A 27,093-nucleotide genomic window follows, 5' to 3' on the forward strand; every position below is an offset into this window, starting at 1 on the left:
ATCCTGGCGGTGCTCGCTACATAGTGATTCGTAAAGCGTGGGATTAAACATTCCCCCTCCCTTCTAAGCAAACACAAGTTCCCTCATTGGAGCCTATCAGTCTGCAGCGCTCGGCAATTGGTGGTCTCCCTTGGCCCCTGATTGGTCAATAAAATAATCCAGCGTTCTGACGTTGTGGTTGGTTAAGGCGGTCTCTGTCCTTTGCTCTAATTGGTGCCAAATCTCTTGGGGTTCCTCGCGGTGGTCGTGCGGCGGTACTGTCATTGGGTCTGTCTTCGAGTATCATCCGCTAATTGGTTTGACGGTACCTTGTGGTCAGTTTCCCTTAGACCTCCGCAGACAGCCGGGCACTAACAGGCGGAACACAAGGGGGCCTCCACGTCCAGCCTGTGCCACCAGAGTATGGCGGCGCCCCGGAGCCAGTGCACAGCAAAGAGCTCCTTCAGCTGCTCGGAGGCCTCTCTGGGAACTTCTGTTACGCAGCGGTGCTGACCAACAACGGGCCCTTGTATGCCGAGCCGGACAGGTAGTAGCACCAAGAAGAGGAGCGAGGCTAGTCCTGGAGATAACGGTCCTACTAGGGGAGGTGTGTACAGTCACGAGACAATGAACAAGGCACCATTCATAGACTTTTGTACAACGCCACAGCGCATGCCGGCGCCATATAGATTGACCAGTGGGGGTGTTGTCTGTATCACTGGATGTTTCAGCAAATATTTCTAGCTCAATCATTCATTGTTACAGAAGCACCAGTACCAACTGTTATATGTCATGACTGTACCCTTAAAGACCACTCCTGCTTTTCAGGCTGAGGTTAGTTGTTCCATCTAGTGAGATCAAAGTCATTTCATTAAACCCTAGGGCCCTTTAAGAAGGTCATCAACTTCATGTGATATGACTGAAAGTGCCAGCAGTGGTCTTGGACAAAGTACAATTGTAGTGCAAATGCATCCCAGTTCATTGCAATAGCACTACATGGTGATGCAGTTTTACTCAAGTTGTTCCTCTACTCTATGGCCTTTACTCTTTCAAAGGGACTAAAGGCTGTTATAAAACTAAAATGTGTGCAGAAAGTGCTTTCACTTTTACAGTGTACTTTAGTTTGAGTTGTTTGTATATGTATTTGAAATATGTTGAGGCTGTTTAAAAGAATGATAATACTACACTGTTAGAGTTTAAGGAGGTGTTGCATGGCTAGCATTGCTGCCTTTCAGCGCTGAGGACCTCATTTCTAGTCCAGACCTGGCGGGCACAACAGAGAGTTTGCATGTTCTCTTTGTACTTTCATTTGTTTTTTTTCAAGGATCTCTGGTTTTCTTACAACATTTAAAAAACATTAAAGGAGAAGGAAAGGCAAAGCATAAATAGCCTTGTTTCCAAAGTCTGGTGGACATAGAACATAATGACCGTTTTTAACGTTTTCTCTCTGGTCTCATGCAGAAGCTGCTACGCTCATGGAAGACTGCAGTGTGTGACTCAGGTGACGTCACGATTTTTGCAGGCATTTTCCTCCCTGCTGCCTGAGGCAGCCTTGAGGTGCATTGGGCAGAATTTCTGTTTAATGCGCATGTCTTCGGGGAGTTGCCTTTCTCCCAATAATGATGATGCGCATGCAAATCAGGCTATGCATGCGTCATCATTGACCCTTATGCCCACGCCCCACCCATCATTAGTAGCATCTGGGAGCTAAGGAGACGCAAGGGTAACATTGTTTAATTACAGTGGGGACAGCAAACAGTGTGCATCAAACGCTTGCGGTGCACAGTGCGGGGACAATATATTTACACACAGAAGGCAACGTTGAAGCACAAATGCGATGATATTGCGCTCCTGGGGTCAAGTTTTATTTTTCTCGCATATGCACAATAATGGAAAAGAGGAAAAGGAAGTGGTCCCAACCTTACTAAGATGGCACCTGCATGCCTGAAAATGCGAGCCGTTCATGAACTGTGATTCTATGCGATTGCATGGGCATATGTGAGTTGAAACTATAGCGTTTTAGATTAGATGGTCTTGGGGAGTACATTACAGGGAGATAGGTAATGCTTTTTGCCTTTCCTTCTCCTTTAAGGCAAGCTAATTGTCTCCTTATTCTATTTATAGGTAGGTTTTGCCGCTTTCATAGTTCATAGCTCTCCTTATTGCAGCACATGCACCTATAGTTGAAGGGCTTGGGTCCACTGTAGTATTAACAAAGGAATAGAGCAAGAAAACCACTGCACAACTGTTTTTTGAAGAGGCGCAAGGCATGGACCCTAAATTTAATTCTTAGAGACAAAATTCAATGTTTAGCATTAGTATACTTAAAAAATACCTTCTCTCTAAAAATAAATGTTATGTTCCATGCCTTGTATCTCTTCAGTTTCCTGGGGTTTTCTTGCTCTAATCCTATAATTTGTGTGTGTGAATGTGACTGAGATTTCAAGATACATTGGAATGGGGATTTATGTGGATGTTGTATAATCTCTGTAAAGATCTACAGCATGTACCAGAACTATTTAAATAAAGGATAATAATGTGTAGCTTTCAGGGTCAACAAAATGCAACAGGTCTCTTAGAGTCGTCTGTAAACTTCCATTGTATAATCACTCTGAGCTAACTTTTAGTATGATGTAGAGATTGATATTCTGAGTCAATTTGCAATCAGTTTTCTTTTCTTTCTTTTTTTTATTATTTGTGGTTTTTGAATTATTTAAGTTTTTATTCAGAAGTTCTCCATTTTGCAATTTCAGCAATCTGGTTGCAAGGGTCCAAATTATCCTAGCAACAATGCATTAATTTGAATAAGAGGCTTGATTGTGAATAGGAGAGGCCCTGAATAGAAAGACAAGTAATTAAAAGTAGCAATAACAATACATTTATAGCTTTACAGAGCATTTGTTTTTAGATGGGTCAGTGACCCCCATTTGAAAGCTGGAAAGAGTTAGAAGAAAAAGGCAAATAATTCAAACTGTAAAAAATAAATAATGAAGGCTAAATGGAAAGTTGCTTAGAAATGGCCATTCTATAACATACTAAAAGTTAAATTAAAGGCGAATCACCCCTTTAAGTTAAAAAATAGAATATTTAAGCTCTTGCATTTTATGAACACAGGAAAAGATAGGGTGCAAAATCCAAAAAAAGCACACTTCAGGATATTATAAAAAGTTAACTTGTTACCTTTCATGCATGTTTTGCATTTTTTACATATGTAAAATCTGAAAATGGCAACACAGATAGAGACATCGCCTTCACAAAACTTCAATTCATTCATATACTATTCCACAAATAATTACTTTTTAAACTGCTTTCTGGGTTTTTTTTTTCTTCTTCAAAAATGTACTTTCAAAATTTGTTTCCCAGTAGCAACTCCGTAAGCTAGAAGATGAACTTCCTGAAACTTGTTAGAACTTGGGGAAAAAAAGTGTATCCGTTTCTCAGAAGTGTGCCAAAAAAAGGTAGCAATTCATCTATTAAATTGTAACAGTCACTCTATGCCAGACTTTGTAAAGGTTGGAAACCTGCCCAGTAGGGGCTAAAGCTGCCACTGTTGAGAAATGTATCAAACTGGAACAGTGCACAAAGTCTGCCATCTGGCTTATTGAGTTTGCTACTGGGAAACAGGAGAGAAGGGCAGAAAATGTAACATTCATCTTTAAACTTAAATTTAAAATACAGGTATGGAACCTGTTATCCATAATGCTCAGGACATGGGGTGTTTTGGATAATGGATCTTTCTGTAATTTGGATCTTCATACCTTAAGTCTACTAGAAAATCATGTAAACGTTATATAAACACAATAGGCTGATTTTGCTGACAATAATTATTCATTATAACTTTGTTTGGATCAAGTAGAAGATACTGTTTTATTGTTACAGAGAGAAAGGAAATAATTTTTAAAGATTTGGATTATTTGATTATAATGGAGTATCTGGGATTCCGGGTAACGGATTCCATACCTGTATGTAGAAAACAGCCATTTCAAAAAGTCCTTTTTAGGCATACTTTTGAAAAAATCTTGTTTAAGAAATATTTTAATGCATTTTGTCAATTTCCAATGCTGAACTGTTAAGTGCATTAAGAGTTAGAGAAAATTATCGCCCACCATATATAAAACAGCAAACTTCAATCAGAGTACATATATACATTAAAGGAGGGTTGTGGGTGCACTCCTAAGGCCATATAAAAACATATTTAAGTACAATAATCCCCTGTCTAAATAATTAAATGAATATGTATTTAAAAAAAGAAAAACAGGGTTTTATGTTACAAAGTTATGATCATAAAGTTGATAAGCCACCATATCACATCAAGGTAACCCCCATATGGCGGTCCCTAACTTTTTTACCTGTGATCAAAATATAAAATATACCTCTCTGCTTAACAGAATTACTTGGAGTAAAAATCTCCTGAGGCTTGGTTTCAATCTGTGGACTTTACTTTTATATGGTGGGTCTTTCAAAACAATAATATTAGAAAATCTTGTAGTGCAATTTGTTGAAGTGTTATTCCTGTTGTATGTGAAGTACATGTATTGTCTGCCATTAAGCCAAAACATATGCAACATTTTCAGGGTATTGATACCATCACATGCTGTTCTTCTGTTTGACTAGGCAAGTCATTTTCCTCTAGACAGTTTGTTGATACCCTTTTTCCATTGTTTCCAGAAAGTTTTTTTGTTGGTAGGGAAACGTTTGCTCATACATATACGGTATTGTATATTCAGCAGCATGCTTTAAATAAACACCACTTGCATAGCACTAATGTGAAATTGATTTCTTAACACTATTATCAAGTGGCATGCATGCACTTTTTTTTTCTGTTTCATTTTGTAGGTATACACTGAAGCCATAAAAGAATAATTAGAATACCATACCAAATCTGAATGAATTTGCATAATTATGTTAGACAGAAAAATATTGAAATGAGTGGTCTAGAGCTTTAAATTCACGTGAATTTAAAGGTTAGGATTGCATTCGGCTGAACACTTAGGATTATGCTGAAGGTCGCCACAATGTGATCCTCATTCCCGCAGACAGATTTGATTCCTTTTCTCCAGGATATCAAAGCTAAACTCAACTCTCAGGGGAAAATCCCACTCTCTGAAACTGCTGCATTTTTATAATGTGAGAAATTTAGAAAAAAATACATGAAATTCAGTTATAATTTTGTTTATTTTCTCATTGTATTTATCTGAAATAGTGAGAAATTAAGTTGGTGTATTTTTTTACCTGATCTATGCCTCCTTGCTTCTGTTAAAGTGTTGCTGACATTGTTTCCAATTTTAAAAAGACAATATTTCCCCTTGTTCAATGTGAGTTCAATGACTAGGGCTAGAGCTGAACATACTTTTCACTTATTGTTTTAATGGAGACATAAAATATGCATATTCAGGTATATAATTTATCCTTCCTCACAATATGTAATGATGTAGGAGGGAAAAATGTCATTATATCAGAGCTGCTCAGAGACTGAAATGAGGGGTGGGAGTAACTTTTTCATTCTCTCACAGGAAACAGACAGGCTGAACAGGAAACCCTCCCCACCTTCCTGCCTGTGTCTATCTTTATAAAAGATAAACATATAGTGCACATTCATATGTTATGTTACCCAATTCCAGAAGAACAGCTAAAGCGTTGCTTTCTCTGTAACTCCCTGCAACTGATCATACACTGTTTCTGAAACAGTGTAAGATAAGATGCAAAGGGTTACAGGGGAAAATATCTAGAAATATATTGTTTAGAAACAGCAAGCAATATAATACGTTTGTGCAGAAAATTATGATGGATACAGGTTAAATGCTTACTACTATACATTATTTGTTCAGCAATATAGGAGATAATCAGTGTGGTTGGGTTGGGATGCTGGCAGGGCAGACATGTTGGAGGCAATCCTTTAAGCAGTGAAGGCAGGACGAAGTGCTAAAGTGCAGGGAAGGACTGACATTATCAACTCCTCCTGGAGTCCCTCCCATTCTCCGTCTGTAGAAGCAGTACTGCTAGACCGTGCCAGTGGCACCTTAGACATGGGGTTGATATCACTCCAACTTGCAGTGCAGCAGTAAAGAGAGACTGAAGTTTATCAGAGCACAAGTCACATGAATTGGGGCACCTGGGAAACTGACAATATGTCTAGCCGCATGTCAGATTTCAAAATTAAATATAAAAAAATATTTGCTAATTTGAAAAATGGATTTCAGTACAGAAGTCTGCTGTAGCAGCACTATTAACCAATGCATTTTGAAAAAAACATGGTTTCCAATGACAGGATCCCTTTAAGCTTTGAATTCTTATCTAAGAATAACTTGACCTGACACCTTGTTATATACACAGATGCAGCATCATGGTGACAATACAAGGATTGAAAATGTCTATGGGAAATGAATGGAGGTGGCACCTTTGACTTGGCCTACCCGTCCCACTGGGCAAATGCCCCTAACTTGTTACTTACCCTTCTGCGCAGGTCCAGTCCAGGGAGTTCACAGACGACATCTTCTTCCACGCGATCTTCTTCCTGCTTTGAACGGCGCATGCGCAGTAGGAGCATTTCGCCGGTACGATCTACTGCGCATGCGCCAAAAGTACAGCGTGACTTTTGGTGCATGCGCAGTAAGAAGACAGAAGATGTCGTCTGTGAACTCCCTGGACTGGACCTGCGCAGAAGGGTAAGTAACAAGTTAGGGGCATTTGCCCAGCGGGATAGGTAGGCCGGGGGGAGGAGGAAGGGTGGGCAACACACGGGAGGGGGGGAGGGTTTTTGCGCCAACTAGGTTTCCTTGCCCTTTAAGTGACATAAGGCCCCTGGATATGTAAAGTTTCACTTCAAAGTAGGCGTTCATCTTTACATTAACTTTTAGTATGTTTTAGCTGTGTTTATTATAAGCAAAGTATTGGACTTTCTATACTGACACTTTACAGCCTGTGGCTAAATATGCTTTGTACCCATCAGAAATACTTAGAGGCTTCAATATTATTGTTGTTCTTATAGAAAAAAAAAAAAATATTTATTGCTTCTTTTTCTTTTCTGGCCCTTTGCTATTCAGATTCTCTTTGACACAAAACTACTGTAGTTAAAGCCTACAACCAGATAAAATTTTAGGGCTGCAGAACAAATGAAAAAATAAATGCAGGACAATTGCAAATTGTCTTAGAATTTTGCTCTGCACGCCATCATTTAAACAGCAAAGCATTTAGGGAAGGAGTTATATACTGGTAATATACCTTGCAAATACTCAATGTGGAGTAGCTTCAATTTCCCATTCTGTCCTGGCTCAAGAGTCTGTTGAGTCTGTTTAGCTCAAGAAATAACAAAAAAAAAACAGATCTTTCATTATTAAAACAATAAGCAAAAAGTGTGTTCAGTACTAGGTCTATTTGCCAAAAATCATGTTTAAAATGGGGTATACTGCCCCTTTAAGGTGAATTACACCTTTGTTCTGGCTTCTAATTCCAAATAGCTCCATTCTTAATTTTAGACCAGATTATGTTTTGATAATGTTTAGCTTTGAGATTTTACAGCAGAATCAGTACGGAAAGTAGTGAGAGTAGAAAGTTATCCAATCCTTTTCTTGTATGTAGAATATTATACATTATACAATATATTGCCATTGTTTAGCTATTGAATTCTGTGAGTGTTTGATTTATAGACAGGTTGGATTATACAAGTGGTTTAGTACATGCAGTATAACTGCTGCCCCTGAAGATTATGTGGTTCATGGGGAGGTGTTTTAATACATCAACATGCTTAGCTATCTCGCTTGGATAGCCAGTGGGTTTTTTTTTTAGTAAGGGCATGGTGTGATGAGTAGAATTCCAGTTCTATTTTGTTTTGAATCATTCAACAGCAGTTAACATTGCTGCGTGTGTGTGTGTGTGTACATGTGTGTGCTTGTGAATATAACAATCATTTTCACCACTTTGTGGTTTAATTTATTATTGTGTTGTAGTTTGTTGCCTTGGATAGTAAGCTTTTCAAAGCTGCATGTAGCCTCTGCTACCTCATATCAGGGTATCATGTGTAGGCATTATCTTGACATTTGGGGTGGTAATGCATACCTCCCAGCCTACAGTCTCCCACTTTTTAATAAAAAGCCAAAAGTTTCTCCTGCACTGATGCCAGAAAAAGACAATGTTTCTGAAACAATGAAATAAGATTTTTTTTTTGAGAGCCCAGAACACTACTGCACCTGCACAGATAGATTTGTAACTATTCCAGATAAACAAGTCTCTTGGGAGAACTGGGACTCACAGCTTAAATGGCAATTTCACCTTAATTAGCAAAATGGGCATGATACATTTTTCACCGGGCTACGAGTGCAAGGCGCATTTTACAAATGTTGGGAGCAGTATGGTACTACTTCGATTTCAGCGAAAGGGACCAGTTTATGGAGTTGCTCTTCCATACCTGACAAAGGGGCAAGCCCGAAATGTTGTGTGCTGTCTGTTGACAAAGTAAATACAGGGATTCACACCATGGAAGAGCAACTGTGTGTGCCTGTCTATTTCTTTGAACTATATAACTGTTGGTGCTGAATCCCTTCCAGTATTGAGCACCAGAGTATACCCTTATAATTGAGGTTGAGTGTGCCTGTGAGATTTGTACTGGTACTGCTTAGGGCCAGCATGACAGTATCAGACATCTAGTAATATGATCTCTATACCACAAATTAGCCATCTACAGTTATTGTGTCCTTGAAGGAGAAAGTCCCCTGTCCCTATTCCCCCCGCACAGGTATTAACACCTGTAAATGCCCCATAGCCTGTAATTACCCCTCGTTGCAGAGTCAGCGCAGCGGAGCTCACAGGGGCCATTTTCAGCACTTCGGTAATCTTCGTTAAGTAAGCGCCGCATCAGCGCATGCTCAGTTGGATCAGTCTCGTGTGTTCGTGATAACTGTGCATGTGCTGAAAGTGATGAAAATTATAGAAGAGCCGGAAGAAGACCCAAAGATTACAGAGTCACCGAAAGATGGTGCCCGTGAGCTCTGCTGTGCTGACTCTACAACGAGGGGTAATTACAGGGTATGGGGCATTTACAAGTGTCAACACCTGTGTGTGGAGGGGAGCAGAGAGGGGGGCTATGGAGGATAGGGGTAGCAATCTTTATAAGCAAGGGAGTTTAGTTCTCCTTTAAGCAGGAAGGTTATAGTTGAGAGGAACAGAATATATATCCTCTTTCTATTGGATTTTAAGCCATTACATTGCTTGGGTTACAGTACTGAAGAGTTGTATGTCTGTGTTTCTCTGTTATTGTGGTTCCATTAGTAGTGGTTCCATTAGTAGTAGGTCAAATTGTGAGGGAAAAGTACACATTGTATGTGCATATTACACTCAACTTGCCCACTTTTCTGTTGTGCCATGATGTCTTTTTCATTCCTTTCCTCACTTCAGTCTTTCTCTTTTCTAGTTTTTATCTCGCCTCTCCCCTTTTGTCTTGCCCTCTAACTGTCCAATACTATTACATTTGCATACCTTGTTCTTCTGTTTATTTACTCATGCCATATCTGCTACCCTCTATTCTTTTTCATAGCCCATTGTGGATTATTTTTACCCTTCTGGTTTGCACTCCCTAATTTCTCTATCAATATTCTTTCCTAGTTCTCTCGTTTACATTTTCACCCTGACTAACACGTTTACCTCCAATCTTATGTTCTGCTGACACCTGCCAACCTTTTTAATTATACTGAACACTTTTAATTAACACTTGGGAAGTGTTAACTTATGGGAAGATTAATCAAATTGTGAAATTAGAGCTCACCTCAGAAAAACTCCACCACTTTCTTTTCATTCCAATGACATTTTTTTAGAAATGTGTTTATCAATAGGTGAAAGTTAATAAAAAAGTGGGTAATTTTTTCTGTGTTGAGCTCTAATTTCACAAGTTAATATATCTGCCCCTATGTGTAGGGATGTCGCGAACTGTTCGCCGGCGAACTTGTTCGTGCGAACTTCGACCGTTCGCGTCCGCCGAATGTTCGCGAACGTCGCGCGACGTTCGCATTTTGAGTTCGCGTTCGATTCGAATACAAATCGTTCGACCATTCGAATTCCTTCAACCGCTAAAAATCGAACGATTTCCATTCGTTCGAACGATTGTAAGCATTCGATTGAATGAAAAGCATTCGATCGAATGCTTCGATCGTTCGATTCGAATGAAAATCGTTCGATCGAAAGATTAAAATCCTTCGATCGTTCGAATCGAACGATTTTAGCGGGTGTTCGAAGTTCGCGAACGTTCGCATTTTTTGCTGGTGTTCGCTACATCCCTACCTACGTGTCTGCAGCAATCTTCCTCCACTGTGTGTGAATGGCTTGCTGTTTATAGTTACAGCTTTGCTTGTGACCCAGTCCTTTTTTAATATGTGCTATAGGACTTTATTTGACTGTTTTCAGTGAGCTACATTAGGACTCGATATTCAGCAGGAGATTTGACAACTTCTAACCATATCCAGTGTTCATTCAGCTCACTGCAGGCAAATTGCAGGCTGTCCAAGAAAGTCCTAGTCTAGTTATTAAACAAACATAATTTGTATCAGGCATGTACATGAAATTGTTATATTCATTGCTACAATATTTAACTGAACATGAACAAAGGGATGCATCTTACAGTTTACATAACCTATGCTAATGTCTTTTACACTTTCATTCTTACCATGCAACCATACGTTGCTTATAACAGCATAGAAATTGTATATTTCAGCTTTTAAAAGGCAATGCCAATAAATACGCATTTATAAATGTTTGACTCACATAAAATTAGATATGGTAAATAAAAGCTGAAAGCTATTACTTTGAATTGGCCTCATAAAGAAATAAAATAGATTCCTTGTTTGTCTTTGCACACATTCCCTCATATGTAATGAAAGGCACTGTGTTTACCCAGGAGCAGTAACCCATAGCAACCAATGAGATATTTGCTTTTAAACAGGTGACCAGAAATTGCTACCTGCTGATTGGTTGCTATGGGTATTTGCCCCTTGGCAAACTTAGTGCCTTTTGTTACATAAACACCATAGTGTCATAATGTATATGAGCATCTTTAGGTGTATGTACTGCAACTACCCTCTGGTCCAGTTATGATGTTGCTCTATTGTAGTCAAGACAGGCAGCTGTCAACTTGTTCAACAGTCACTTGTTTTATTCTCAAAAGAAAAACTACAGCTTTCATGAAATATACTGTGCTCAGGATTATGCTTCTAGTTTTCTTGAGTTTTTTCACCTTTTAGGAAAATAGGTCAAATAATGAGGTAATTTGACTTTTTAGAGTGAATTGGTTGAGTAGGGCCACTGATACATGAGGAGATTAGCCGCCTGCAATGAATAATGTAAACTGCTGGTGGGAAAAAATCTAGGCTTCGGTTCGGGATTTGGCCTTTTTCACCAGGGTTTGGATTCGGAATCCTTCTACCCAGCTGAACCGATTCCGAATCCTAATTTGCATATGTAAATTCGGGGTGGGGAGGGAAATTGAGTGACTTTTTGTCACAAAACAAAGTAAAAGATGTTTTCCCCTTCCCACCCCTAATTTGCATATGCAAATTAGGGTTCGGTATTCGGCCGGATCTTTCACGAAGGATTCGGGAGTTCGGCCGAATCCAAAATAGTGGATTCGGTGTGTCACTTCAGCTTTCCAAAATTACCTGAAGTTTCCTTGCGAGCCAATTTCGGGTGACTTTGGAAAGCCAAAGCCGCGCATTTGTTTTCCCACCAGCAATATATATTATTGCTGGTGGAAAACCATTCGGAGAAGATGAATCACCCAGGCTAGAGGAGAATTGATGCATTCAGTTTATAAAGGCTGGGAGATTGCTGAAGCTGCGGTTCCAAATAAGCGGTAGGAAAGAAAATTAGTGAGAGCTACATTTTGGACATATGCTGAATGATTGATCTGTTGAAGGATATAATATATTAACTTTTGTTTAAATTGTGTCTTTTGGTCCTGTAGGTCATGTAGGATTGCAGGTATGCTATGAAGATGGGAATTTTGGTGTTCATGAGGAACTTGCTGCTAGCCCTCTGCCTGTTCCTGGTGTTGGGCTTTCTCTATTACTCTGCTTGGAAGCTGCACCTTTTACGTTGGGAAGACTCTCGTAAGTTTCCTCTCTCACTCTCTTTTTTTTTTTTTGTCTTTGTTGCACTATTCTCTTCTGCTCTTATAATGTTATAGCTCATTTTTTAAGTACCGGTAAATGTGCAATAAAGATCCCAGTCTCAGCCCAGTCTGTTGCTGCTCTTAAATCTTTTGTACTCAAAGTATCTGTTGTAATGAAACATACAGTAGAAGAGCTACTGGTGCAGGTACCAGCAATCCAACACTTTCCTCTTGAACTGACACTTGTGGACATTTTTAATCATTATTTGCTCTCTCTATATGTTTTAGTGTTTTAGTATTTTAGATTTTTGCATCTCATTTTTATTTACATTTTATTTACATTTATGTCAACTCGTGTAAAATCCCATAGAATAGACTTAGATCATTAATAATGCTCTGCAGTGGAATCCATAAAAAGCTACCTTACAAAAATTACAGGTCAGTGCCTCTCTAGAAAGTAAACTTGAAATCTTTAATCAGAATTAGTCTTACAGCACTTAGATGTATCATATTAACATATCCATGTATGTATTCCCATCACAGAAATGCAAAGAAGCAGCGGTATAATTATATGACCAACTATGCAAAATATGTGTGAAATAATTTGGGCAGGCCATTCATGGTCTAATAAGCTGCCAGTAGTTTACAAGTACACCGGGGCCTCTAATTTAGCAATCCGGACAGAGGCACAGGCCCCTGGGAAGATGGCACTCCCCCCAACAATGCAGAAAAGAAATGGGTACTGCAACTTAAGGCAATGCAAACACATTGTTGGTTTTTTGAATGACTCAATAAACAGGGGGCTTGTTTAATTGATTTGTGTATTGCCAGTTTTAGGCCTATGGCACATGTGAAGATCTTGGGGTCTTCTAATCTCTGCAGTTTTAGTAGGCCAAACGTAGCACTGAATGCCCCAAATTAGTCTTACTGATTTATATGGCATTCTTCTGAAACCAATTGTGCAAGCAATCTTGTGCAGATCATGTTTTCACACAGTTACATAAACAGTCATATAAAAAGCAAATGGACTGGTGCTTTTAGGAAAATGGCATAATTTGAATTGTGTCCCTGCCTCTGGACTTATTTAAAATCACAGCTTTTCCTCAGATTTTTGCATTTTACACCTTGCCTGTCCTTTGGAAATTAGCCCTATAGTTTGTAGATAGCCATTGCTTATGAACACCAGCAGATGGCACCATGGCATCTCTGATTCCTTCAGATGCAGGCAAACGTTGTCCTGATAATAATGTAAGTTCTTGTTAAAAAATAAATTCCTGTTGTTTTGTGAAAACAGGGATAATAATAATAAAAACTGTTTTAATTTAACATATGGAGATAATATAACATAGTAATAATGTGAATAGTTTCCTAAGGACAACAAACAAAATGGTGCCTCTCTCTTTTAGAAGGCAATGCTTATTTGGTTTCACCAGATATCTATTTCATTCTTGAAGTACATCACAAATAACAGTGTTTGTAAAAGCCAGCCAGTGTTCTTTCACTGAAAACACACCACCCCACCTTGCTGCCATCTTTTCTCTTGCCCCAGGGATCCCTTGTAAGACTTCAATTGTTTACAATACTGAAGGACTTTGAACTGATTTTTAATTAATGTATTTATTTACTTTTTGTGCAAATTAAAAATAGATAAATATTTTGTTACACAATGCTACCAACCCCCCCCCAACACATCTTATTATTAGAAACAATTCTTAGCTAGTATTAGTCTTACAAAGAGCCATTAGGGTCTCACTCAGTGTACCATTTCTGCAAAGTTTTCCATTTTTTGCCTGCAACCCTGTTATCCATTTGCTGTCTCATCATCTACTACCTGCTGAAAACCAGTACCATTATTGGGGAGCAGGAGGAGTAGAGGTGGGCCTCCCATGGCCATTTGTTCTGGAGGACTCTGCCAATAGTCTGTGTAGCCAGCAAGGACCCATGGGATTTTTTTTGGTGTATATCTGGATGCTGATTGACATAAAGGGGCATATTTATCAAAATGTGAGATTAGAATTCACCACAGAAAAACACTCACTTTCTATTCATTCCTATGGGATATTTAAAAGCATATTTATCAAATTGAGTTCACAATTTGATAAATATGCTTCAACAAATCCCATAGGAATAAATAGAAAGTGAGTCAGTTTTTCTGCGGTGAAATCTGCCCCTAAAAGATCCTTATTCCTTTTTTCAGTTTTCATGGACATGTTTGATGTAATTGCTTTTGCCTTCTGCTGATCATTACTTACTTTTTAATTTTTTATTGAAAAAAAAAAAATGCTAACAATAATAAGTTCAGGAAGCAACATTCTTAAAGAAAAGCACCACTGAAAATAGCTCTTCCCCATGGACTTAATAAAAGCATGTTTATCAGTATTCCACTTGGGGCTTGGGATAGTAGTATCTGCTATGCTCACACTGGTGAAATGCAGTTAATATGAAACATTGCATGCTCTGTGAGGCTGGTTCCAACATCAACAGAATTATACTATTTTTGCTATTTTTGGCATAAACAAATGCCACTGCGTGTGTTTTTACATATTTTTTTTAAAAGTACCTCTGTCTGCCTACTAATTTTGCTTATAGTATAAGTGAACCATAAAAAAACTCATTGTAAAAGGTGTTTCTTCTAAGCACTTTATTTTGCAATAGGGATGCACTGAATCCAGGATTCGGCCAGAATTCGGCCATTTTCACCAGGATTCGAATTCGGCTGAATCCTTCTGGCTTTCTGAACCGAATCCTAATTTGCATATGTAAATTAGGGGCGGGGAGGGAAATTGAGTGACTTTTTGCAACAAAACAAGTTAGTAAAAGATCTTTTCCCCTTCCCACCCCTAATTTCCATATGCAGATTCGGTTCGGTATTCGGCCGAATCTTACACAAAGTATTCGGGGGTTCGGCCGAATCCAAAATAGTGGATTCAGTGCATTCCTACTTTGCAATTTACATAATTTTCAGTTTCAGAGCTATTTAATTTCTTACCTGCAAGTATAATACAGAGAAGTGTTGTGATGTTGCTCTGCTTAGGAAAGAAAATTGGTAAGACCATCTGAGACTTTTGATCTCTTTCCTGACCAGCAGATGGTGCTGTTACACAATTAATTATCCTGGCAATTAATAAAAACTTAAGGAGCTCTAAAACTGAAAAAAAAAATGAATGTAAATTGCAAAAATGCTTAGAAAAGCACCCTGAACATTTTTACATTCACTTTTCTTTCACAGTATGAAACCACAAAACCACAAAATAAGGTTTTGGCATCTGCAGCCTTTCTGTTTAACTGTTTGAGTATGTATTGACAACTTGGGGGGCTGTTTCAGCACATAATTGTATCTGCTGATGCCTCTTCTCTGCAAATGAATGGGGCTGTAATGGGCCAGTAATACCAAAAGTGAGTTTAAATGAACAGTAAAAACCAAAAAATGAACATGTTTTATGCATTTACATATAATGTAGTATTACCCTGCATTAGTAAAAATTGTGTAGAGACACTAATAGAGTTTATTAAAACTGTTGAATATGCGGCCAAGAAATAGTTAATTTTTTCAACAGATACAAAGTTTAACTGTAAAACAATTTTCTTTTTTGTTGTTACTGTACTGGTCCTGTAATGGATACATCCATTTTCCATAGCAGTAGTCCTATTTTATAAATTAAAAAAATGTATACTATAGTTATGTAGAGAGCACTAATTGCCTTTGTTTACTAAAAACATTTTATTTCAAACAGTTTATCAATGCAAATGTGGGCCCTACAGCCCACTTGAAACTTCAATGGCAGTTCCCATGGTTGTATGATAACTTCTTTTCAAATTTGAGCCACAATTATCCTTAGTATTGCCTATGATTAAGTACTGGCAGATACCAAACATGTAAGGTGGAGTACTGTGGGGTTTGCACATATGTATTTTTAATATGTAACTTTGATTAAAGAATTTGTCAAAGTTTTTATATGAAATTTTGAACTACAGGATAATTTTTTGATAAGTTTTCTTTTCAAATTTAATTGGAATGGGGGGTATTTGACCATTCAATTGAATGGCAGAATTGGAATATATCTAAGTGGCCAACTGGCATGCAATAACAAATGTTGCATGGTGTGGGTTTATTTGCATCAGCTTTGCAATTTGTGTAATAGCTAACATTTTCTTTCTGCTTAAACATCCAGTGGTATAACTCACAGGTCTCAATATCAATATTTAAGCAGCTCGACTGCTTACGTACTTCACAACCTATTTGAATTAAAATACACAACATATATAGATTTAGATATTCTTGAGAGGGTTGTTCACCTTTAAATTAACTGACAAATGACGTAGGGAGTTGTATTCTGAGACAATCTGCAGTTGTTTTTTTTTATCTATGGTTTTTGAGTTATTTAGCTTTTTACTCGGCAGCTCTCCAGTTTGCTGTTTCATCAGTTTGGTTGCTAGGGTCCAAATTCCCCTAGCAACAATGCATTGATTTGAATAAGAGACTGGGGTATGAATAGGAGAAGGACTGAATAGAAAGATTAGTAATAAAAAGAAGGAATAACAATAAATATGTAGCCTTATTGGGCATATGATTTTTAGATGGGGTCAGTGACCCCCCATTTGAAAGCTGGAAAGAGTCAGAAGAAGATGACAAATAATTAAAAGACCAATTGAAAAGTTGCTTAGAATTAGTCATTCTATAACATACTAAAAGTTAACTTAAAGGGAGTCCTTTTAAGGGAGTCTTTATTAAGGGAGTCTTTATTAATATAGACTTTATTACAAGTCACAAGCCAAAGTTATCCAAATAACAGTAGCTAAGAAATGCTTATGCCCAATAAATTTCCACTACTAACCCTCTGGTTATCCACACCCTCAGTCTGAGAAATGCTAGTGTAGTTCCACTGTAACCTACCTGGCATTGTTTAGGATTGGCTAATGCATAATTATTTTGTTGTATGTCTTCCTTAATGAACGAAACTGAGTATCTCTAGAAAGAATCTTTTGATGTGTCCGGATACTTATAAAGAACCCAGCGCATCTGGAAATAATTGAGGTTTGGACATATTGAATTTATGAGCATGTACATTTATGTTGAACAGTTTGACAGTTTAAGTTTATATTCCATAATGTGCAAGATGAAAAAGCAGGGAGACTAGCCAGTATATGCTTTGGTGTGTGGGATTTTTTTGGCTTAGCACAGAGGGAGCTTTTAATGTTTTATGAACAGGTGCATAATGCCAAAGTAGAATTAATTGAGACCACCCAGTAGAGACCTCTGGTCTCTCGCAAGGTTATTCAAGAGTGTATATGATCATCAGTGTATCTGGAAATGTGTGTTATTCACATCTATAGAGTTTACTCTCATACAGTGAATACATCAGCTGTACTCAGCTGATGATCACCTGATGCAGAAAAAGTAAGGGGTAAAAAAAACATTAGACAGTCAAACTGCTTCTGGTTGTCCACTTGTAACAACTGATATTGTGTAAGATTAGTGACATCTTTTCACTTAAGGTAAATTTGAAATAATTTTTTTTTTATATGCTTTAGCCAGTCGTCCCACTGCCGAAGCCAGAATAAAGGAAAGTATTCATTACACTTAAATGATGTGGATTGTATGGATAGTAAAGAGAAAACATTCATAGTTTGTGTCACTAGGAGGTAGCTTCAACTCAGAAGTCTGTCCCTAGTAGGTGTGTGTGTGACAACAAGTCATCCTAGACTAAACCCTCTATTCCTCCTGCTTTACGTCTGTGATTTTTTTTTTTAAAATGATGTTGGCTGTTTTTTAATAATGGTATGTATAAAACATGTTTTTATACATTGTTTTCCCTTGCCCTTTACTTTCCTGTTCATGATCATTTTATTTTCCTCCTTTGTGCAGGAGCTGCACATTTCCCAGATGCACATTTGGAGTGTTGTTCAGAGTATTCTGCCAATGCTTTGCTTTTTGAGCTGTATAGCTGCTCCATTTCATTCACCTCATTGTCTAATGTTGGAGTTGTCCAGGTGAAACTTATGTGCAGAAGAGACATGCAAGCTGAAACATAAAACTTTCCTTTGTCAGATGATTTTTTAAAGAAATTTGACCACCCAAGTTCACAAACTTAGGGGATATGCAAGAAAAGATCAATAAAACACTGTTTAAAAATGTTTGTGTCACTTATGGTCTGTTAAGAATTTCCAGAATGCTCTAAAGATGGTCACATTAAGGATTATTGACCTCGCAGAGTGAGTGCTTGTTGTGTTTGTTTTTAGAGAGAACACTATATTGATGACAGGCTTCAGCAGAGTACAGAATTGTCCAGAGCATGCGTACATATAGCAACTGACAGGGTTTTGTTCCAAATATTGAGAATCTAGTCAATATAATTAAGACCATACACAATAAATGGGAAAGATCCCTTTGCATTTTTCCATAGGAATAAAATGGCATATTGGTAGAGGAGCAAGCAGCTTGCATTGTAGGAATTTTGTTGATCATTGTTAAAGGGATTTGATGTCTTTATTTAATTTTACTTTCTGTGTAATTATATGATATAAGGTGCAAATAATGAATTTGGATTTTTTTCCTGCTAAAGGATACATATTGAATAGAACCAACGCTGTACATTTTAAGGCTAGTAGATGTCACACATTGAGTTGGCCATATAAAATACATTAATTTACTGGTCTGGACTCTGAGTTACTGTTTATAATATCTTTTTTAACATAACATCATGGGATGCTGATCTTGTCCCTGATGACTTTGCAACTTTTAATAAAGAAGCACCTTACTGATGCCCTTATGGGGGGACTTTACCTCATGTTTACTGGGTGTGGTAAGGATATGTTTTTATATTTCTGTTTATACAGTGCAGCATTAGCCCACAGTGCTGCACAGCAGATAATGTTAACTATGTTTCACACAAGAGATCAATTACGTAATTAATGCAAGTTATATTATTGCCTTAACTAACTTAAGCAGAGATTTTCAGGTTATACGCCAATCCATAGAACCAAAAAAAAATGGTTTACTTGCATTTAATCTATGGTTATTATTATTACTGTCATAAACAATATGAATCTCTAAAGTGTCAACTTGTTATGCAGTGCTCAGAATGCTTTAGTAAATAGGGCAAATATATTTGACTAACATGACTTCTCAAAACACACAGGAAACAACTTTTTATTTATAAACCCTTTACAGCAACGCAGTGTAAATTAAAGTTGTCACAGTATTTCTGCGAAGTCTTGGTTTGATGAAATATGAACCATTTTTTTAACTCTTATGAATTTGATAAAATACATTAACCTGTAGGAAAAACACTGTATATGGTCAAAATCAAGAAAAGAAAAAACTAAACGGTACATAAATCTGACCAATATAATGCAATTAGCTCTATTTGATCAAATCAGTGCCAACCTTCTTTTGGTCTGGTCTCTCATTGCCAAAAAACACCTGCTCATGCATAATCTGTAGCTACAGGGTGCTGGTGCCAGTCCAGATATGCTTGTTATGTTACTGGCAGAGCCATGCACACAGGCCATCTACAATGAAATATAAATGGTAAGGGGAAAAGGAAACATGTTATCTTGCTGCTTGCTGTTTAACTAGATCTTCTTTACTGTACCAGGGAGGCAGTGCAACAGCTGTCTCAGCTATCATAAAGGCTTTGTTAATGGCTTAAGTATACCTTTAAAGAAGAATAAAAGCACAGCAAATAATAAGGTTGAAATTCTTACACCTGTTTTGAGTGTCTGCCAATTGCAAGGGCTTAGGGACCAACTCGTATATTAAATATAATAATTTAGATTAGCATGGAAATAAGTACATTCTAAATAAGACCTGATTAATAATTAGCCCTGAAGCACTTTGTTTTGATGTTTTCCCAAGACCCAAACCAATTAGCTTGTTAGCATTCAAGAGCACACTCCTATCTCCCAACTGTCCCTTTTTCAGAGGGACACTCCCTCTTTTGACAGCTCAACCTGCAGTCCCTCATTTGTACTGGAAAGTTCCTATTTTCTCTGCACTGAACAGCCAGAAAAAGAATCAAAGTTTCTCACTTAATTGGCTTTTAGCAGAGCGCACGGAACAGCTAACAGGTGCAAATAAGATACTTTGTAACAATTTTGAGACACACAAAAACAGTTTAGATGAGAAGAAATATTTTCAAACTTTCATAACCTGCCAGATTTTGTAAAATGAACATGTTAATTAGGGGGTGTGGCCACATAAAGGGACGTGGTCTAAAATTCACTATTCTATGTGCCAAAAAATGTTTGCCCCTCTTTACTTCCAAAATGTTGGGAGGTATGCATACTGAGCATGTACTGAACAGGTGGGCTAACAAGTTGGGGAGCTGCTTTAAACCGTTTTGAATCAATACATTAGTTATATACTGTTCTATGTAGTCATGGTTAGCAAAGGTTTGCAAAATAGCACCATCTAAGACAAAGAAAACAGATGTTGTACTCAGTTGTCTGTATAGGAACATATAGCATATGTTTACAGTTTGTCTGGGACTTCAGCCATGTTTAGATCACAAGTTAGGTCTGGCTTACATAAGCTACTAATCACATTCAGTTAATTGCATGATTGAATTTTCTTTATGTACAAGCTCATGAAAACAGTAGGAAGTAATCATACATAAACTGTGCAATTAGAACAAAATGTTTAGCATAGACTTTATAAAATTAGTTGTTTTTTTTTTTTTTTCAATTTATCTGTAGCCAGTGTCGGACTGGCCCACGGGGATACCAGGAAAAGTCCCGGTGGGCCCTCATGCTGCTAAACATTTGGACTATTTCATGGTCATTTTTTATTTCTATGAGAAAAAAAGGCTTAATGGATGGAATAATAGATCATAATATGTAAAAAAAGAGACTAGGAGAATAGAGGTTGAGTTAGGAGAGGATAAAAATAGTAGTGAGAGTGGACCCCTAGCCTGAAGTTTTTTAGTGGGCCCCTGGTGTCCCAGTCCGACACTGTCTGTAGCCACTTCCTCTTGACATTTAAACCGATATCCAGTTGCTAGGCTGAAACCACCAGACAGTGATCTTAATGTCTGACTGATTATTGTTACTTTAATTAATACATATTTACAAAGCACTACATATTCCATGGTGATGTACAATAGATGGATGTATATTGTACATTGAACATACAGATGACTTAAAAAAAAAGTGATCAATACAAGGGGTAAAGAGGGCCCTGCTCAGTAGAGCATACAATTCTCAAAGATAAAAAGAAGAGAATAAAAAAGTAAGTAGTAAAAAAAAAACTGTTTGTATTTTATTAATTTTTGTTAAAAGGACCAGCACTCCAAATAGATATTAAAATGTAATTTATTGATTTATTTCATATTATGCTGCATATATAATGTACTGTACTTGGGGTAATGTATCACCTTCAAACATAAAGGTTCTCTGTTTTGCATACATAGAAAGACATGGCATGTTCATTAGTATCACTGCAAATATTTATACCTGACAGTTATAAAACTGGAAATAGCTTTACTGATGGGTCAGTCTACCTTTCACTAGTTGGTGTAACTGTCTAGAAGTTGTTGTACTATACCATTCACTAACATCTGATGGAAATGAAGTGAAGAAATAATTCAGAATAACAGGGTGAAAAATCCAAGTTTAAAGAAAGTAAAATCTAATATAGGTTTCCTGTTGGGCAGCGTAATTCTTTTTCAGTTGTTAAAAAAAAAAAAAAAAAAAGTCAATAATTCATGCTTATTATACATGTCGTTGTGGAAAATAATTATTATTCTTTTACTTTCTTGAAAGACATAGGAATGGATTGTATATTGTTTTTCCTGTATATTTAGGATATTCAATGCAGTTGCCAACATCCCAGCAGTGATGATGGATAAGTGATTGTAGTAGTCCCCTAGGTAATAAGTCCGGGCCAACAGTGATGGCAATGCATCTGGTTGAATCATGCTGCGACACTATGTTCTATTATGGACTATTGTATGTAACTCTGAGACTCTGTTACTATACCCACGAAGCAGCCAATGAGGGGCAGCTGGTAGGATGTCATTACAGCTATAGCACCTAGTGATAGAAGGGACGCCCCTTACCTACTTAGTTTTACTTAGCAATAGTTTGAGTTAACATATATGCCAAAGTATGCATTACCTAATAAATAACTTTTATAATAACCTGTCCTTTTAAAAGAACCTTGGTCAGGGAATTTTGTTTTTTGTGTAATTTATATAAATAAAACGACCTTGTTTTCCAGTATCTGTTATTTTTAATTTTAAAGGGTAAATGCTTTGCAAAACTGTACTGCCTCAACACGTACAGCTGACACATCATGACCGTTTCAGGTTAAATAATGCAGTCTTAACTTGCCTTGGAATTAGATAACTACTGCATCCTTTTACATAGCACACATAAGGTTAAGTAAAAGAAAGGAAATCCCATTAAGAATGCTAGGAATGCATAAAACCCCAGGCTTTGCAAATTAACAATTATATATGATTTACTTGTTTTGAAAGTGAGTTAATTGTACAGAATGTTCTGATCTTATTAGGACTCATCAGTACAAAATATATGATAAAACCTCCTAAGGTCCTAAGACATCACCTGTCTTCTCTCTGTTGTGGTGTTTTTGAGGTAAGGTTTTTAAAGGGGTTGTTCACCTTCCAAACACTTTTTTTCATTTGAGTTGATTTCAGATTCACTAGAAATAAAAACATTTTTCAGTTGCTTTCCATCTTTTATTTTTTACCGGTTTTCCAAAATTTAAGTTTAAAGTATAATGTTCGTGTCTCTGGTAGTTCAGTCTTGCAGCTCAGTGATCCAGATGCAGATTCTGATATGTTACAATGTGATACATTTAATTGCTACACTAGTTGATACATGTCTCTGCCTTTGGAATATGAGCAACTATTGTATCAATTCTAACAGCCGCCTTTAAAGGAACAGTAACACCAAAAAATAAGTGTTTTAAAGTAATTGAAATATCATGTACTTTTACCCTGTGTTGATAAAAGTTATATGTTTGCTTTAGAAAGCCTACTATAGTCTACATGAGTAGGCTGTTTGTTGCATTGGGGCAGCCATTCAAGCTGAAAAAGGAGAAAAGGCACTGGTTACTTAGCAGATAACAGATAAGCTCTGTAATAGAATACAATGGTATTCTACAGGGTGCATCCGTTATCTGTTATGTGCCCTGTGCTTTGAATGGCTACCACCATGGCAACACAGCGGCCTACTCAGATAAACAATAGTAGCGTTTCTAAAGCATACGCATAACTTTTACAAATGTAGAGCAACAGCACATGATATTTTAATTACTTTAAAACACTTTTCATGTTTGGTGTTATTGTTCCTTTAATGAAACTCAGGGATTCTGCTCAGCAGGGACAAAGATAAGAAATGTAACAACTTAATTTATCAATTTAGATCTTTTGCAGAGTCGCGACCCCCCCCCTATCTTCTTTGATAGACAAAAAGAAGGTGAAAAACACAATTTTAGACTTCAGCATTAGAAAAACAGCAAGAAATGGAAAATAGGAAGTAATTGGAAAAAGTCTTTATTTCTGGTGAACTATCTCAAACCAAGTATTTGATGGAGTTGTTCACCTTCCAAACACTTTTTTCAGTGGTTTTCCGATTGTTCACCAGAAATAAAGAATACAGCTGGCCATAGACGCAAACATTTGATCATACGAATCTCCGTTTCGTATGATTTTCGGGCCGTGTGTTGAGTGTCCGACATTTTTCGTGAGATGACGATCAGTCATTCAGTTGATCAGACAGGTTAGAAAATTTCTGTTGGCTACCAATAATATCTCTGCATGTATTGCTGATCTCAGTGGGAGACTGCCACCAGCTTTTGTCAGACATAACTTTCATACGATTGCTGTCTTTGCCCTTTTACTACTTTGTTTGATCTGAATGGTTAGTAGCAGGTCTGGAGATGGCACCGAACCATCTCCAGACCATCTCATTCGTCTGATATGAAGGTAAATCTGCACGTCTATGGCCAGTTTAAAGCTTTCCTTCTTTTAATTGTTATAATTTTTCAGTCTGACAGCTCTCTAATCCAGGTGCAGATTCTGAACTGTTACAATTTGTTACATTAGTTGATAGATTTTTTTTTAGCACCATCTGCGGAATATTAGCAATTATTGTATCAATTCTGTATCAACTGCCTTCTGCTCAGCACGGCCAAAGAAATGTATCAATTTAGAATAGTTACAGAGTTGGCAACCATTAGAAAAATGAAACTTTACCTTTCAATATTAGAGCAATGGTCAAAAATAGAAATTGAAAAAAGCCTTTATTTTTGGCCAGCAATCTGAAAACCACTGAATTGAAAGGTGAACAACCCCCTTATGGTAAGAAAAATAAGTTGGTTGCTGTCTGTACAGCCCAAATTTAGTTGTCCATCTTGAGATTTAAAAGGAGAAGGAAAGTTAAGGCAACATTTATACCTCTTTCACCAAATCCCAGACTTTCAGTAGAAACCTATATACACCCTTCACTGCCAAAGTCATTCTAACAGTAAAACAAAACTTTAATGCTTATTACATTTTCCATAGATTTGAGCAGAGTTGTCTCTACTGTTTATACTCTGCATTCTGCCACTCTACAATGCATACATGCAACAATAAAAAATGAAAGTGATTTCATCCAAAATTATTTTAAATTGCTTTAGCTTTATTAGTAAATGTAATTGCAGTTGCAAGCAGTATTTGTTTTTCTATTTTTACCATGCTGGTTTTGACTCCAGCCAAAACTCAAATGCCCTCCAATTCTCACAAAGTGTTGAATGCTTTTTTCACAAAGAATAAAAGGCTGACAAAGGCTGCGTCAATTAGCAGTTGCTTTTACACAAAACTCCTAAAGCCCTTATGAAAGTTTAATGAATGTTTGGAAGTTGTTAAGAATTACTCTTTTTTCATTTAGCTAAATGTTTTTGGTTAAAGTTCCCCTTTGGTAAAAAAAAAAATAGGGTTAAAATGAATAAACTCTGAAGAGAACAAAGCTAAATAATAAGGAAAAAATTAAGTTTACTATCTGGAGAAGAAGAGAACACAAACTTAATTTGAAATCGAAAAAATAGAACAGAAAGCTGAATTTTCTGCTAGACTTGTGAAGTGTGGATTTATGGCGCCTGTAGCAAGGGGTTATGTATAGTTAACAAACATTTTCCTCCTGTTGCACATCATCTATGTGTAGTATTTAGTGCTGTCAGCCAAAGGAAAACGTAACCTTCGCAATCTTTCTTTTACACCTTTCTACATCTGAGGCATGCTATCAACACTTCAATAGGACATCAAAAACCTAAAGAACCAGTGTGAAAGTTCGCTAATTTGACTGTTTTACAAAAAATAAATGGAAGATAACCCATGCATAAGAAGGTACATTTAAACATGTAGTTATGAGCTTATAGGCATGGCTTTGAGTAAAGCAACACAACCCCCTTCTCTGATTTCCTTTTGCGTATTCTGACTTGTAGTGTTTCAAATAGTCTTTGTAATATGAGTTTCATAGCCTTGCAAGTGGACACCTGTCTACATTCATATGAAGCCCCCTGCAAGGAGAATGTCTCTAACCTCAGCAATGGAATTATTGTTTGTTTGCTTTTCTCCCGAGCCTGTAATGTTATATGTTGCCATCTATGAACTTTGCACAAGGTCAGGTCTTCTTTTCAAAAACCCTGTGGTGTAATTTCACTGGCAATTTCTTATGTCAACTTTCTCTGTTTAAATGAGGGAATGGAGTTACAGGAAGTGGATGTAGAACCATAATACTCGTGAAGCCTACTCAACACACCGTTTGCTTGCTAGCCCATACTTTAATCCAGGGGTCCCCAACCTTTTTTACCCGTGAGCCACATTCAAATGTAAAAGGAGTTGGGGAGCAACACAAGCATGAAAAAGTCCCTTGGGGTGCCAAATAAAGACTGTGATTGGCTATTTGGTAGCCCCTATGTGGTCTGACAGCCTACAGGAGCCTGTACTTGTCACTATACTTCGTTTTTATGCAATTAAAACTTGCCACCAAGCCAGGAATTCAAAAATAAGCTCCTGCTTTGAGGCCACTGAGATCAACATCCAAGGGTTTGGAGCGCAACATGTTGCTCACTAGCTACTGGTTGGGGATCACTGCTTTAATCCAAGGGAACTTGTTTGTTCATTTGGAACAGTTTTGAGCATTTAAGGTTTATAGAAAAAATAAAGGTGCTTAGGAAATGAGCCAAGAGATAAAATTTATATATTGGCCAGGGCTCCACATACCTTTTTTAGTTTAATACATTTGGACCTCACTTTTTAGTTTATTGATGAATAAAATCAGTAAGTGTTGTTGATATGTCACTCTTAGCAAACATAGAAAAACAATTACTGGGGTATCAGCTTGCTAATAAAAAAAAGACTCACAGACATAGTTTGTTATAAGCTTCCGCTCTTCAGTGTCCACAGCTGTAATATAACCACTTCATTGGCCACAATAGTAACCAAATGATCCCAAATATTTCCACAACTCCCAAGGGCAGCATTATTGCAACTCTGCTTTCTAGTACAGGTATCACAATCAATGCACCAATGTCAGTGACCCCCCCCCATAAATGCACTTCAGTCTTCGATTGACTCACAGCTTTCCAGTGCCCTACTACACCACTGTCTCCTCTGTCTCATTATGTCACCAAGCAGTACACCAAAGCATCTGAATGTCGCCAGCAGTACACCACAGACTCTGTGTTTGAAATAGATTTGTGTCTGTGGCTTAGTAGTAAGTGCAACGTAAATACCGGCAGTGGTAAAGATCTCCTCATATAATGCATCTGTAGGAGCGGCTCACCCTCTTGGTCTTGGTCTATTTCTGCTATATGTGGAAAGTAAATGTGTGAACTGTCAGAATCTCTGATTTTATTAAGTTCATCCTTGGTTATAATGTTCATGATTAGGAGATCCTTATGTTGTTATTGTTTCTGCTGTTCTTCCAGTTTAAAGTATCCTGTGCTGGGCTGTGAGGATGTTCAAGTTGTCTCAAATTGTGCTTTTTGTTAATGCTGTGTCCAAGTTTTTGGG

The 27,093-nt window shown here is 37.4% G+C and overlaps 1 protein-coding gene across 7 annotated transcripts in view; it reads left to right on the plus strand.

The window, feature by feature from the left end:
• The first annotated feature begins 225 nt into the window (after positions 1 to 225).
• The window catches only part of LOC108715547 (CMP-N-acetylneuraminate-beta-1,4-galactoside alpha-2,3-sialyltransferase), a 139,420-nt gene continuing 112,552 nt past the window's right edge, over positions 226 to 27,093 (plus strand). For 2 of the 7 annotated variants that reach the window (XM_018260815.2, XM_018260812.2), the window contains exons 1-2: positions 241 to 586; positions 11,924 to 12,068. In XM_018260815.2, coding sequence (XP_018116304.1) covers positions 11,948 to 12,068 — 121 coding nt within the window. In that variant the 5' untranslated portion in view covers positions 241 to 586; positions 11,924 to 11,947. Of the gene's footprint in view, positions 587 to 11,923; positions 12,069 to 27,093 lie in introns of all 7 variants that reach the window. The other 5 variants (XM_018260816.2, XM_018260814.2, XM_018260809.2 and 2 more) reach the window with 4 other exon arrangements.

The sequence above is a fragment of the Xenopus laevis genome, chromosome 4S (assembly GCF_017654675.1).
Source record: "Xenopus laevis strain J_2021 chromosome 4S, Xenopus_laevis_v10.1, whole genome shotgun sequence".
Lineage (NCBI taxonomy): Eukaryota > Metazoa > Chordata > Amphibia > Anura > Pipidae > Xenopus > Xenopus laevis.